The 14423-nt window shown below is 39.7% G+C and overlaps 1 protein-coding gene across 1 annotated transcript; it reads right to left on the minus strand.

Annotated features, from left to right (window-relative positions):
* Positions 1-3666: 3666 nt before the first annotated feature.
* LOC311053820 (uncharacterized protein) lies at positions 3667-8791 on the minus strand. The gene is made up of 10 exons (XM_084069510.1): positions 8742-8791; positions 8500-8540; positions 7031-7115; positions 6528-6621; positions 6188-6332; positions 5837-5971; positions 5173-5311; positions 4749-4863; positions 4420-4578; positions 3667-4361 (listed from the first exon to the last, which is right to left on the minus strand). The coding sequence occupies exons 4-7, from the start codon at positions 6588-6590 to the stop codon at positions 5238-5240; spliced, it is 417 nt and encodes a 138-aa protein (XP_083925636.1). The 5' UTR covers positions 6591-6621; positions 7031-7115; positions 8500-8540; positions 8742-8791; the 3' UTR covers positions 3667-4361; positions 4420-4578; positions 4749-4863; positions 5173-5237.
* Between the last annotated feature and the right edge of the window lie 5632 nt (positions 8792-14423).

Raw genomic sequence — 14423 nt, forward strand, 5'->3', positions numbered from 1 at the left:
ATACAGTTTCACGCAAATAGCTGAAAAATCCTGGGTTTAAGTGTTTTTCAAACTGCTCAAGATTGCGGACAATCTAAGGGCGGTGCTTACTGGTCAACGTGATAGATGTGTTCCTCATTAGTCAAGGCACATGTGTAAGCAGGTCTAATGGCTGTCGGCCAAACGAGGCATGACTTTTGCCTGTTTAAAGTTTGCATTTTCAAAAAATTGCTATAGCGCCCCCGTTTGACCAATTGGAGTAAGATTGGTTTCAGTGATATTTGGAATGGCCCTTTACATTTCTGCAAAGTTTCAAAGAATGGTAAGTCTGCATGTATGTGTTAGGGGCAGATGAATAATTGTCATAAAACTGCAATATTCATTGGCTCATTAAAGCTTCATTTTATGGAAGATATTTTGCAAACGTTTTTTGGCATAGGTCCAAAGTTCATGTGTAAAAAGTTTCGTGCAGATTACTCAAAAATCCCAGGAGGAGATAGGTTTTAACTGTTTTTCATATAATTCGAAATGGTGGGAGATCTAAAGGTCAGAGGTCAAAAGTCAGAGTGTGAAAGTTGTTCATCATGAGGAGACGCATGTGTGTATTGAAGTTTTATGGCTGTAGGTAAAACAGGGCATGAGTTGTACCTGTTCAAAGTTGGCATTTTCAACTGAGTGCTATAGCGCCACCTTTTGACGAAAGATTGTGAGATTTATTTTTTGATCGTTTTTCATGACCATCTATCATATGGCCGAGTTTCATAAAAAGCGTATGCACGGTTCAGCCAGAACTGGCAAAAACGGCAGAAGAAAAAGAAGAAGAAGAAGAAGAAGAAGAAGAAGAAGAAGAAGAAGAAGAAGAAGAAGAAGAAGAAGAAGAAGAAGAAGAAGAAATGGAATAATGCCAATAACAATACGGGTCCATGCTGGACGCCTGGCCCCGTAATAATAATAGAAAGACGTGGAAAAACAAGCCCAAAGTCGCTTATAATAAGCAGACATGGCAACATAAGACTTGCAGCGCAGCAGAGTCTGCTGTCTACGGCCGCTCGGCGGGCTTCTCTGTGGGGGGTCTCGAGGTGTAAAGTGCTCTAGGGAGGGGGAGAGAGGGGGAGAGCGATCAATTTAGCCGAAATAAAACGGCTGGGATGGGATACATGGTATGTATTTCATATTTATAATGAGTTAAAAAAAAAAAAAAAAACGGAGATGGTTTGAAACATATATTTAGGAAAAGTCATGAAAGGGGAACTTTCTCAGAGCTTCCTGAGAGAAGTTAAGCCACTTTCAATTCTCAAAATCGGTCCCATTGATTGCTTAGTCACGGAAGTGTTAATAAATCACTCCGCATGCAGTCCGCACCTGATTAGACCATATACTGTATGGCACAGCTGTGCTGTGAAGTCACGCTGTCCCACGGTAGGAAAACAAACAGACAGTAGCCTGACCCACCGCCGCCACCGGAGAACAAACAGCTATGCAAAATGGACTATGTTGTTATATTATGTTATTTTGACTTATTTGGTGGACTTACGGTTGATCAATGGTTAGAAGGTTATAAATATCCTCCTGTGTAAAGTAAAATTACTCCCATTTCGTTAACAGTCCAGTGTATGTTATACTTTATCGTACGAAGGTATCGCATGGCGAAAATAGCCGATCTACAAGTTCACAACTCGTCGCCATCGCGACGCGTTGTGAGCTTGTAGATCAGTTATTTTGGCCACGTGACACGGTCGTACGACGGAGCATATAGCCTACTGGAATTCATTCCACTGCACAAGCATTGATAGCTCAGCTGTGTTGATGAGACGGTGACTCAAACTCAAAGCGCTGCTACAGGGACTATTTAATGTCTCAGTCAAAAACTCTTCTCTTTACAGGGAAACGGACAATAGCGAAACATTTTTATTATTAATTGCCCCACAATATGAATACATTTGGATGTGTTTTGTTGGTAACTGTTGTATAATCGCAATATTACACTCGAGGGTGTGCTTTACCTTACATTATTGGCACTTCAGTGATGCTCGCGGAACTCGGCTTCGCCTCGTTCCTGACCGCATCACTGGCGTGCCAATAATGACGGTAAAGCACACCCTCTCGTGTAATATTGCTTAAGTGTAAAGTCACGTCAATTCACCGTTGACTTCAATGGAATTATTTTATATGAGTGATATGTAACATCTGATTAACTTATGCACGTTATTGTATCTGATTTGATATGTAACATGTTGGACACTATGAGATAAATGGACTCTTCCTATTTACTGGAGGGTAATGGGTCTGATCAGGGGATGATTGAATGATTTGTTCCACCCGACGTTACTAATAGAGGGTGCAGCACAGGGGGGAGGGATCGAACAAACAAACCTGTATGCCAGCGAGGACCATGAAAAGAGGAGATGGGCGCCAGCCTTACTGTTAAAGGCGCCAGCCTTACTGTTAAAGATAAAGTTTTAACTTAAGTTTGAGCTGCAGCCAAGTATTAGGAACGAGCGAGCCCTGCAGAGAACGGACTGTGTCGGTGCAGTGCCGTGGGGAATCGTCAGCTGGAATCGTGAATGAACCGCTGGTCGCTGAGAGGATTCTTACGGAGCCGCGGGTGAGACAAATCCATGTTTCTGTTCAGGTGGATTACAGTTTAAGGGGTGCCCGAGTCTTAATAGTTGGACCGTCAGTGCGGAAGAACGGTTACGAGTCGTTTGGAGCTAATAGACAATCTCGGGACCGCGGACGGAAGTGGCCGTCTCGAACCTTAACGCGCGACTGTTTATTATTGTCTCATAAAACGAGTAAGCGGCTCTCCGTGGTGGCGTTCTGACTCTTTGTGTTATTGTTTATTGTTTAAGTGTGGACTCGTGTTTTGAGGGATCAAAGTACTTTGGGAATTGTTTGGGGTGGGAGGAGCTTTTGAGATAATTATTGTTTGTTGACTTGTTTATTTATCTGTTGTGTACACTCTTAAAACAACTGGGTTAAAAAATAACCCAACCATAACCCCGCTACTGGGTCACTATGGGACAGAACACGTCCTGGGTTGTCTTAACCCATATATGGGTTTGATCATTTTAACCCATGTGCTGGGTTGTTTTCTTTGACCCAACCTAGTGATTGAATTAACTATATCACTGGGTTAAATGTAAACCATGTGCTGGGTTGTTTATTTGACCCAACCTAGTGATTGAAATTAACTATATCACTGGGTTAAATGTAAACCATACACTGGGTTGTTTATTTAACCCAACCTAGTGATTGAAATTAACTATATCACTGGGTTAAATGTAAACCATACACTGGGTTGTTTATTTAACCCAACCTAGTGATTGAAATTAACTATATCACTGGGTTAAATGTAAACCATACACTGGGTTGTTTATTTGACCCAACCTAGTGATTGAAATTAACTATGTCACTGGGTTAGATGTAAACCATACACTGGGTTGTTTATTTTACCCAACCTAGCGATTGAAATTAACTATATCACTGGGTTAAATAGAATATAATAATAATGTATAAATAGTCTAATGAATTATTTCCATTAGACTATTTCCATTATTCCTGGTGCTAGCTGGGCTACACAGTTTCTTTTGAACAGTTTCTTAAAGCCCAAAATGTAGAAAAGTTGCACACACACATATAAAATGTACAAAAAGCAACATTTTATTTCAACAATAAAACAGGATTTGTTGCAATTTCTCTTTTTTTTCAATACAACATTTTACAATCTCTCCCCGCCCCCCCACGTGTGTGTGTGTGTGTGTGTGTGTGTGTGTGTGTGTGTGTGTGTGTGTGTGTGTGTGTGTGTGTGTGTGTGTGTGTGTGTGTGTGTGTGTGTGTGTGTGTGTATGTGTGTGTAGTATCCAACAGTTATATAAGAATTGAAAGGTTCTATATGTGGATAGCTCCTTTAGACCTGTGTTTTAAGGCTTTCTATGTGTTTGACCTCGGTTACACAAAGCATTGTCTCCCCACCTGGGAGTTTATTATTGTATTTTATTTAATTTACTTAATTTATTTATTTAGCGTGTTCATTTAATGGTTGTTCCTGTTAGTTTAGCCCATTTTTAAATTTGTAACTTTGAGGAAAATGGTCTCTATTAGCGTTTCTCAATCTTTGGGCTAGGGTCCACTGTTGGGCCGCAAGGATATTGCACGTGGGCCCCCCAAATACTGATATTTTTGTTTGTTCCTTTACATTTACTTTTTATCATTGTGATACCAAAATATAGGACATGTGAGTTCCCAGCTCAATTCAATCGATTGATTGATCATTAAATTAACATGCTCTGAAAATGCTGATCCAGGAAAGGTTGAGAACCACTGGTCTAAAGGAGCTATCCACATATAGAACCTTTCAATTCTTATATAACTGTTGGATACTACACACACACACACACACACACACACACACACACACACACACACATACACACACACACACACACACACACCCATCAAAGTGTCCGTTTCAATGGCGCTGTCTGAGACAATGGTGAAGACCTGGGATGTTGTCATGTCATCACCAAGACACAAAATGTGCAGGAAGGGTTGCTTTCTCTCTGCTGTCTGTAGGTGCTGCACCATGTTGGTCCCCACCTGTTAATTACACATAACACAAAACACATAACAGTTACTTGCAATATAACCTGCCATTTAAGTTAAGCATGTTGTTTTTATTATCTTTTTTATGGAAGCAAGGAAATGCTAATAAATAAACACAGAAACACCCACCATTATTGAAGTAGAATAACTAAAGTAAAACTTACTGGTTGGATATTAATGAAGAACTTGCAGGACTCCTCTATGGTCGGTCTGTAGACTTTTCCTCCCATCCTTAAGACGGGTGGAGGAAGCAGAGTCGGAGGGTTTTCAAAGCCCTGTCTACGCAACATAAGAAAAATACATATAACATCAACATTTAAATAGTATAGTAAAGATTGATATTTCTGAAGCAATATTGACTTTTCTGCTGTGATGTTGAATAGCCTATTATAATCACAGGAAGTGTTGTGACATCTTATCAGAATCTGAATATTCATTGTCACATCACAGGTTTACAGGTGTAAAACAGAGGGTGAAATTAGTTTTTCAGGTCTACAAGCTCACGAGCCCCATTGGGACGCAATGCAAGCTTGTAGATCTGCTATTTCCAAAGAACCGGTGTGTGTTACATAGTAGGAAATAGCTTACCTGGTGTCATGTCATCTAACACTGAGGGCAGTTTTCCCTCTCGCTGGGCATATGCAAGGATTGGGTCACTTAAAGTAGCCCAGTTCTGAAACAGCTTTCCCACTGCGTCTGGATGAAGCTGCTGGAAGTCTTGTGAAATCTGATACATTTTGAAAAACAATAGAACAGTGTTTAGAGAAATGATATGGGCTTGTAGTACCTGTTAGGAAAATGGTTAGGGGACAGGCAGTGTCAGGTAAATGATTTAAGTCAGTCAATGTTGGGATTGTCAACACCCGTCCTGTGACCTAGGGACTATGACTATACATTTTACAGCAGTCCCTCTGATGTTATATTGCTTAACCACGTGAACCCTCGAATTCCTCATCTGGTCGAGTCATAATAGGCAAACATTATTCAAAAATAGGTTAACATTGAGTTTAACAAGATCACAATGTGTCATGCTGTGATGCGTTGTGCACATTTATATTGCCAATTTTCGGCAAAGACATTTGGTGTAGAGGGGGGGGGAGTGGACCAAGTAGAACCCTGGGGACTCCAGTCTACAAAGTATATATTGTAGGGTCTAAGTGGTTAAACATAAACTTGTAGTGCATTGCAGAGTATCAGTCAAATAGAGTATCATTCAAATAGGCAAAACTGCAATAGCAAAATAATTTCTTACCATGCAAGGATTGTCTACAAGCCTTGGGAACTCTGCCTGTTTGATTCATGTAGTCCTCAACTTGGGACACTGGATACCTATTGACCTTCATCCATTCAACCATTTCAATAAGTTTTTCAGGAGGCACATCAGATTCTGTTGAATGATAAGTACAGATTAATTATAGCTGATTTCAAGTATTTGAGGTTCTGGCCTACTTGGAGTGTGTGAAAAGTTGCCAATCGGTCCAGCGGTGCCTGAGACTAGTTTTTAGAAGATGATGGACAGAAGAGTCATGGACCGAAAATATAATCCCTTGCATTTGTCCAATCTAGCCTGGTGGGGATAATTAACATTGGTTATTAGTATTACCTGGTGTACTAGGGACGGTCTGTTCCTGTGGTTCTTGGTGGTGTGGTCGTTTCAGGCTTCTCATGCGCTTCCTGGTGTTCCTCAAGCGCTCCTCCAGGAAACCTGTAGCAGGTTTTTTTCCCCGGCCAGGTGTGTACCAAGCTGCCTGTAAAAGAGACAATTAGATTCAGTTTAAATTGGCCTGGCGTAAACCATGAAGATGGTTACATGGGATTTTAAGGAGCAATCCAAAAATGTGCGTGGGACTGTGCACTAGGAAAAACTTTGAGCACATTTCTTTTAGGTGTGTGTGTATGGAGTGTTCTCCTTTATGTGTTTGTTTGTTTGTTGATTGACTTACATAGCCACTGCCAACTGTAGTACCATCCAAATTAAGGCAAGGGAATTCATACACCAAAGCCATCGCAAGGGCTTTCTTGGTGTCATTAGATGGCCTGTTGAAATAGACGGTAGAAGTTTGTCAAAGAACGATGAAATGAGACACCTAACAATGATTACTATCAGATTATACATTTTTATCTTTTTAACCAAATAAATGCTACCAACACAATATATCACTTGCACCCCAGCATCCACATTTTGGGGGGATTATTAGCCAGAAATAGATGATCTACAAGCTCACAATGCAATGCGTTGTGAGCTTGTAGATCTGCTATTTTTTGTAGATTTTGTTGATTAAAAGAAAAGTCTCTAACTCACGTCCAGTATACTATGTCCATTGGGGTTAGGTGGTTAATTACCTAGTCAAAATAGAGACTAAACTGGATATGGCCTTCTGCTTTTAATAACAAAATAATAATTAATAGTTACATCTCAACATTGTCTCAATTAAAATGAACTTACCTTTAAATGTGTCAATCAAGTGCTCAAGCTCCCATGCAGTCAAGGTCTCTGTGACAAACGTGTCCATGGTGACACCCTCATATTACTAGAATGAAATCAGATTAAGTACATTAGAATTTCCCAAGACTGTGCGATGTCCTAACATGTATTGTAACCTTAGCTACCAATTTTTGGGGGCATTCTCAAATGTTAGAGCTGCAATGCATAACTTGTTTTAATTAATAAAATGTCATTTTAAACAGGCACAGTACAGTACAGTAGCTGTTAGTAGGGCTGTCACGATTATGAATGTCTGGAGACGATCATTAATTGTCATACAAATAATTGTGATTAATGAATATGTTGTCTATTTTTTTTATCTCTCTTTCTTATATGCCACTATCATAGCATAAGCTTTAATAACATTTCATCCTCCATGACACAAACTAGTTATCCTAGCACATCCGAAACGAGACGAGGTAAAGAAAGCAACTCTCGTTCATACTTCTGGCAGTGTTGCCAAATCGGTTTATTATAAGCGACTTTGGGCTTGTTTTTCTGTAAAGTAGCCTGTAAATATTGGGGGTCCTTTACATCAGTGGTTCTGAAACTTTTTCATGTCAAGGACCCCCAAATTTACACTTATTAGCCCGCGGACCCCCATTTGAAAAGATAAGCCAGGGACCCCAATAATAGAAGGTTTATATGGCTTTCTAGCAGTGATTCTCAACCATTTTAATGTCAAGGACCCCCAGTTTGACATGTATTAGGCTACGGACCCTCATTTAATGGCATTTATACCTCTAGGACCCGAATTTATATTATAAAATCAATATTAATTTAACGGGTCCATTTGGTTCCATTTGTACACTCTCAGAGTTACAGAACCATAAGGGTCCATTTGGTTCCTATCCATCATTTAGCTGGGGACCCCCTGGAACGGCCTCAAGTACTCCTGGGGGTCCCCGGACCCCACTTTGAGAACCAATGCTTTACATTAACATCTTATAGAATCACTGCTCGAAAACAACATTAGACAATAAAGTTTGACTGAGCTGGTCTAGTTGCTTATTTTAGGCTTCTATTTATAGACCTGGTTGCTTGTTTTTTTCGCAATATCTGGCAACGCTGGCTGCTGGTTTGTTTACTACTTTAGGCGCGCAATGCCCAATATAAAGCAATATAAAGCAGACCAGTGATAGAGCTCACTCTCACAAAAGAACGATCTCTCCATAAAGACATTTTAATCATTCACGATGTATTATTATTATTATTATTGGCCCCCTCCTCGCCATTCATGACCTGGTGTTGTTACAGTAGCATGCTATGCTAAGCTAACCGGTGGTAACACTTTGTGATGGGAAACCTAACTTCGCACTACACCAAAAGCAACAGTGACTTGCCGGGCGGGTGTTACATCGAAGTTGGTTCCCAAGGAAAATCTTTTCGGTTACATACTAAAACAAAGCCATTAAAGTAATTTAACTCACGATATCCGTCGTCCCCCTTCTTATCCGACTCCAGATAAACTCTGCAAAATGGACAAAAGATAAAAAATATATATTTTGTCAAGAACATCGCTGGTAGGGAATGAATAACGTTTCCAAATGAAGCAAATGTAACATTATGTTGTTGGTGATTTCAGTCACTCACTCCTAAAAAATACACTTGAATAGTTGTTAACTTTAATGATTAATGTGATGAATAAATAACTCTAGTAACCTCAACTTACCTAAATGAATGAACTGCTTTAGACCAACTTAACTTCACCGCAACTTCTCTGTGTGAGAGTGAGGAAGTGCGCGCGTGAGCTGCAGCTGCATGCTGGGAAGTCAGATCTGTATTGCCTCCCAAGTCGTAAACTAGACTGAAGTGGAGCTTGTACATCTGATAATTTTGCACACGAACCCAAAACTATGTATAGACCTATTTCAGACCTATTTATAGCTACTAAAATAATAATTAATCGCATCACAACATAAATTTAAGGCTCTTTCACTTAATGATTTAGCATTGACAGAAATGTAAAACATTTGTAGCTGACATTAACTGCTAATGTTATACTTTGCACAGTATTGCACTATATTATAATTAATACAGATCCCTATTGTGCTGTTATCACAACTCGCCCCCCCCCCCCCCCCGACGATAATATGCGCCTTCCAGGGTCACTAAAAAGGTGCTGACCCTATGGCCACGGATGTTACAATTATGTACGGTTCCTTAAAAGTACCCGTATCTTCCGTATTGTTTAATAAAAAGCATTTTAATCTGATTGGTGGCCATTTTATCAGAGAGTTGTAATGTTGCGTGAGTGCAGTACACCTTTCAACCCATAGGGTCACGTGAAAACATATGAATAAAATGGCCAGCAATTGGATTAAAAGGCTTTTTATTGAACATTACAAAAGATACAGGTACTTTTGAGAACCCATACATGATTTTAACATCTGTGGCCATAAGTTAATCATTTTATATATGAAGTGTGAAGATTTATGTAGATGTACAAGCTGTAAATGCAGAAGTGCAAACACCAGGTTAAAGTTTCGCCATGACTGCCATAATGTATTATGGTTTCCTAGTGCTCCAGCATATACTGCCACCGGACATAAGCATTAAAACATTAAAACAGATCAAATAATTAAAATCTGTTTTTTAACACCCTCCCTCACTAATTGGATGACGCTGAGTCGAATCGTGGGTTACATCAATAGTCTACAATTTTTCAATTAGCAGTTATAGATTTTTGAAATATAAAGTTAAGCTTTTCTCACATTTTTCAAAAATATTTTTTTTTAAATTAAAAAACACTTTTTCAGACTCAGAAAAGGACGTTGAATTGAATGGGATAGGTCTCGATTTTTTTAACTTTTGGGAAAGTGGTTTAAACAAGCGTTAAATTGTCATAAACGTGAGGCTTTTTTCACAAAAAAAATATATATATATATTTATTTTTTTTGACCCTTCCAACCGCTTACTGAGATGATTTTGAGTCAAATGGTAGGTTACATCAATAGTCTAGAATTGTTTAATAAGAAGTTATCGATTTTTGAAATAGTTCAAGGTTTAGCTTTTCTCACATTTTTTTTAAATATTTTTTTTTAATATTAAAAAACACCTTTCCAGACTCAGAAAAGGACGCTGAATCGAATGGGATAGGTCTCGATTTTTGTAAACTTTGGGAAAGTGGTTTTGTCAAACATTGATTTGTACGTGCGGTATCGAGCACCTAATCTGTGATAAATCAATGGAGACATTTTTTAAAAATCTAAAACTTCTCTCCATCCATGTTGAGAGTAAGCCGGATTTATTGGAACCAATCCTGATTTTTTCTGACACTGATAAGTTCAAAAGTTCACCGAAAAGACTGCAAAGGTCGACGCGGCCGAAACAATTGCATTTTTTTTTATATCTCAAATACGATAAGGATTTAGAGTCCAATGTTTGGATATGTTGTTCAACTTGCCAAGACGCACAAGTGGATATCTTGTTTGTCCCTAACCGACATTTTTACCAATTTCTGAATTTGGCTCTCAGTATGGGTGAACGTTCTACGACTCCATGTACCTTATGTCATTGTCAGAAGCAAACGTTAGAAGTGTCGTAGCGGGACAAACAAGACATCCACGCGTGCGTCTCGGCGAGCTGTACAACATGTCCGAACGACGGATTCTAAAAACGTATCGTTAAGGAGATATGTTGTGTTATTTGCGAAATAAGTTGAGATTAGTCCCCAGCCATTTGAGGAGAACGGTAAGGCCGTGTGCGAGGAGAGTTATACGAGCACGTTCGGGGTGGCGCGCTGATGCGTATACTGGTGTCCGATTTTGTTTTTACTATTTTTGAACAGTTTTTCGCTATTATCTCAGCCACTAGGGGGCGAAAACACAATCGGACAACGGATTCCGTATCTGCTAATCAGCCCAAACGCGCCAATACAAGTTTCCTCACACACGGACATGTGGTTGCGAAAGCTAGGGTTACGCGCTTTCTCGATTAACTTGGCCACTTGGGGGCGAAAACACGATCGGACAATGGATTATTTATCAGCTCTTCAGCGCGAACGCGCCAATATAAGTTTCCTCTCACACGGACATGTGGTTGCGAAAGCTAGGGTTACGTGCTTTGTTGATTAACTTGGCCACTAGGGGGCGAGAACACGATCGGACAATGGATTATTTATCAGCTCTTCAGCACGAACGCGCCAATATACATTTCCTCTCACACAGACATGTGGTTCTGAAAATTGGGGTTACGGTCCTTCTAGAATAACTTGGCCACTAGGGGGCGCCGAATCGGACAATGGATTATTTATCAGCTCTTCAGCTCGAACGCGCCAATATAACTTTCCTCACACATGTTATTATTATTATTATTATTATTATTATTATTGGAATACAATACACACGGGGTGCCTTAAATATTATAAAATGCATTACAAAAGCGATATCAGCGTTGCATCATTTCGTTTAAAGTACTGAGAATTGGGAAATACTCCAGTAAAGTGAAAAATACCTCAAAATTGTACTTAAGTACAGTACTTGAGTATAAATGTACTTAGTTACTTTACACCAACGCCCATATAGAACCACAATGTATACATTTAATTATATAAATATAGGTAAAATATAGTGATAAAATATAGGTTACATACCTTGTGTTTTGATGTGAGAAGTGACAAAAAGATGGTTCCAGAATGATGAAAATGAAAATAAAGCAACCTCTGGGTTAGAAATAACCCAGGTAGGTGTTTGAAGACCTAATAACCCCTTTGACCCAGCCCCTGGGTAACCCCTTTGACCCACCAGTGTGTTTACAGAACCCAAATAACCCATAATTATGACCCAGCCAAATCAACCCAGCAATGTGTTTATAGAAATAACCCAGCATTTTTAAGAGTGTAATAGGGAAAGAGACAAGGACAGTCTATTTCAAGCCAGTGTATTATTTGTTTACTGTTTGCCCTGTTGATTATTATTTTGTGACTAAAATTACATAAACGTAATTCAGTTTAAAACCTACCGATCCTGTTGTTTTCCTTTTAGTTAATAATTTCCCTTTCAAAAGCAAAGGGCCGATTGTTACAGCATGCACCTTTGACCTTAGCCTAGAAAAAGCCTTTATGACCGAGTTCATTAAATACCAACCACTCCTACATTCAATCACAGAGGTGGAACATGGATGAAATGTATACATTCTCACTGTAGATGCAGGATATTTTGATATGTCCTTTGCTATGAGTTCCACAATTCTATCGTTACGTGCTATGTACATCCCTTTGTATGCATAGCAGCCATTCAAGATGTGTGACAGTGTTTCAGTGTTCTGTTCTGTGGTGCAAGCAATGAGGAACCGCACGCACGCACGCACGCACGCACGCACGCACGCACACACACACACACACACACACACACACACACACACACACACACACACACACACACACACACACACACACACACACAACATATATAATATAATTTGATCTTAATTCAATTAAATACTCACAGTAAACACTAACAGTGACTCCAGGTGAATTGACTGTAGCAATGTTGTTCTTTGCCTGACAGTAGTATGTTCCACTGTCACTGGGTTGGATGACCGAAGAGACAGATAACATCTGTCTCTTCGGTCTCTTCTTCTGTGCAACTACAGTTCTGTCTTTGAAAATGGTGTATCTCTGGATTGGTGGATTTGATCCACTGCTGCTGCAGGTGAAAGTGACTGAGCTTCCTTTGACAACATCTCCTGGTGGACTTACTGACAAAAGGACATTCTTGGGACCATCTGTTGGAGAAACATTTATGTCACTTTAAAAGCCCTCTTTATGACACAAAAACTAAACACATTTCAACAAACGATGCTGTTGTGTTGCTGTCTGTAAAAAATAACAAAACAAACCTAAACAGTTTAGTTCACTTACACTGAACATCTAGATGGTGTGGTGATGATCTCTGTGATCCATGTGTGTTTGTCACCTGACAGACGTACTGTCCAGAGTCTGCAGGAGACACATTGTCCTTCACCAGCTGAGGACCAGTGGAGATATATCTGATGTCTCTGTACCAGGTGTAAATGTCTACTGGTGGGTTGGCATCACTGCTGCAGGTCAGAGTCACGTTGCTGCCCTCAACAACTTCTCCTGCTGGATCCACTGATACTGAGGGGGTTTCTGGAGGGTCTATGGAGGAATAAAGATAGTAGAAGTATAGTGTACACTGTACACTGAAATAAATGCAGTTTTTTTCCTGAGTGTTTATAAGGAATAGGCGACAGTATTGCTCACTATAGGAATGAGCAGTAACAATTAACGATTTGAATAATGTGGTGTCTAGGATTACACCAGCTTTGGTCAAAATAATAAAATACTGGACACTACTATGAATAACATAAATGATCTCAAAGCTCAAAGCTACCTCTTTAAGTTTAAGTGCAACATAAATATGATACTATGGACAAAGCGTGAACACACACACACACACACACACACACACACACACACACACACACACACACACACACACACACACACACACACACACACACACACACACACACACACACACACAGTAAACTAGAAAAAGTGCTCAGTGCACAGGCCCCCGCCAGACCTGCTGGTGGCGCTATAACAGGCCAATGTGAAAAGGGGGGCATATCTTCCTCGTCCTAGTGGGAATGTGCGGGCAAAATTTCACGGAAATTGCATGCTGTGTTCATGATTCAATGCTTTTTGTTCAAAACGGACCAATCATACAGACTTTGGAAGCCAATGTTAGCCAATTAGGATGGAATATAAAATATCGGACAGATCCGTTAGGATCACATGACTTTAGAGATACTGTGTACCGATTTGCGTGATTTTTGACAGAATCTGAAGGAGTAATATCCATTTTCTTTTTTACAAAAATCGGCCTCCTGGTTGCGCTATTAAAAGCAGATGTGAAAAATGCAGGGCAGATATTTTTTACTTGGCCTCTAGGGAGTGTGTGTGCAAAGTTTTACACAGATCGATGCAGTTGTAGTTAAAAACGCCAATCGGACTGTTATAGCGCCACCATGAGGCTGATTTGATTTTTTTTCAAGTGGTATTGCTTCCTCGGCCTAGTGGGAATGTAATGCACAATTTCACAGAAATTGCATGCTGCGTTTATGATTTGAGGCATTTTGTTAAAAAAACGATCCTGCAAACTTTGGAAATCAATCTTAGCCAATCGGGATGGAAAATGGAAAATCGGATGACTATAGAGATACTGTGTACCGATTCGCGTTTTCTTTGTTGCAAAAATTGTGGCGCTATGACAGGCTGATCTGAAAAATTATGGGCAGAGGTTCGGCTTTGCCATCCAGGGAGTGTGTGTGCATTCTTCTTGTAGAATCAATTTCTATAAAATAATTATTCTATAATTAATAGAAA

Source organism: Gymnoscopelus microlampas (assembly GCF_963454915.1).
Source record: "Gymnoscopelus microlampas genome assembly, chromosome: 10".
In the NCBI taxonomy this organism is placed as follows: domain Eukaryota; kingdom Metazoa; phylum Chordata; class Actinopteri; order Myctophiformes; family Myctophidae; genus Gymnoscopelus; species Gymnoscopelus microlampas.

What these genes read in the sequence shown, in the direction of transcription:
- LOC311053820 (XM_084069510.1), bottom strand. Translation starts at nt 6,590, where the DNA reads ATGGCTTTGGTGTATGAATTCCCTTGCCTTAATTTGGATGGTACTACA. An exon ending in CTACAGTTGGCAGTGGCTAT is followed by an intron (nt 6,333 to 6,527) that starts GTAAGTCAATCA and finishes TCTCTTTTACAG; the next exon opens with GCAGCTTGGTACACACCTGG. An exon ending in TTGTAGACAATCCTTGCATG is followed by an intron (nt 5,312 to 5,836) that starts GTAAGAAATTAT and finishes AAAATGTATCAG; the next exon opens with ATTTCACAAGACTTCCAGCA.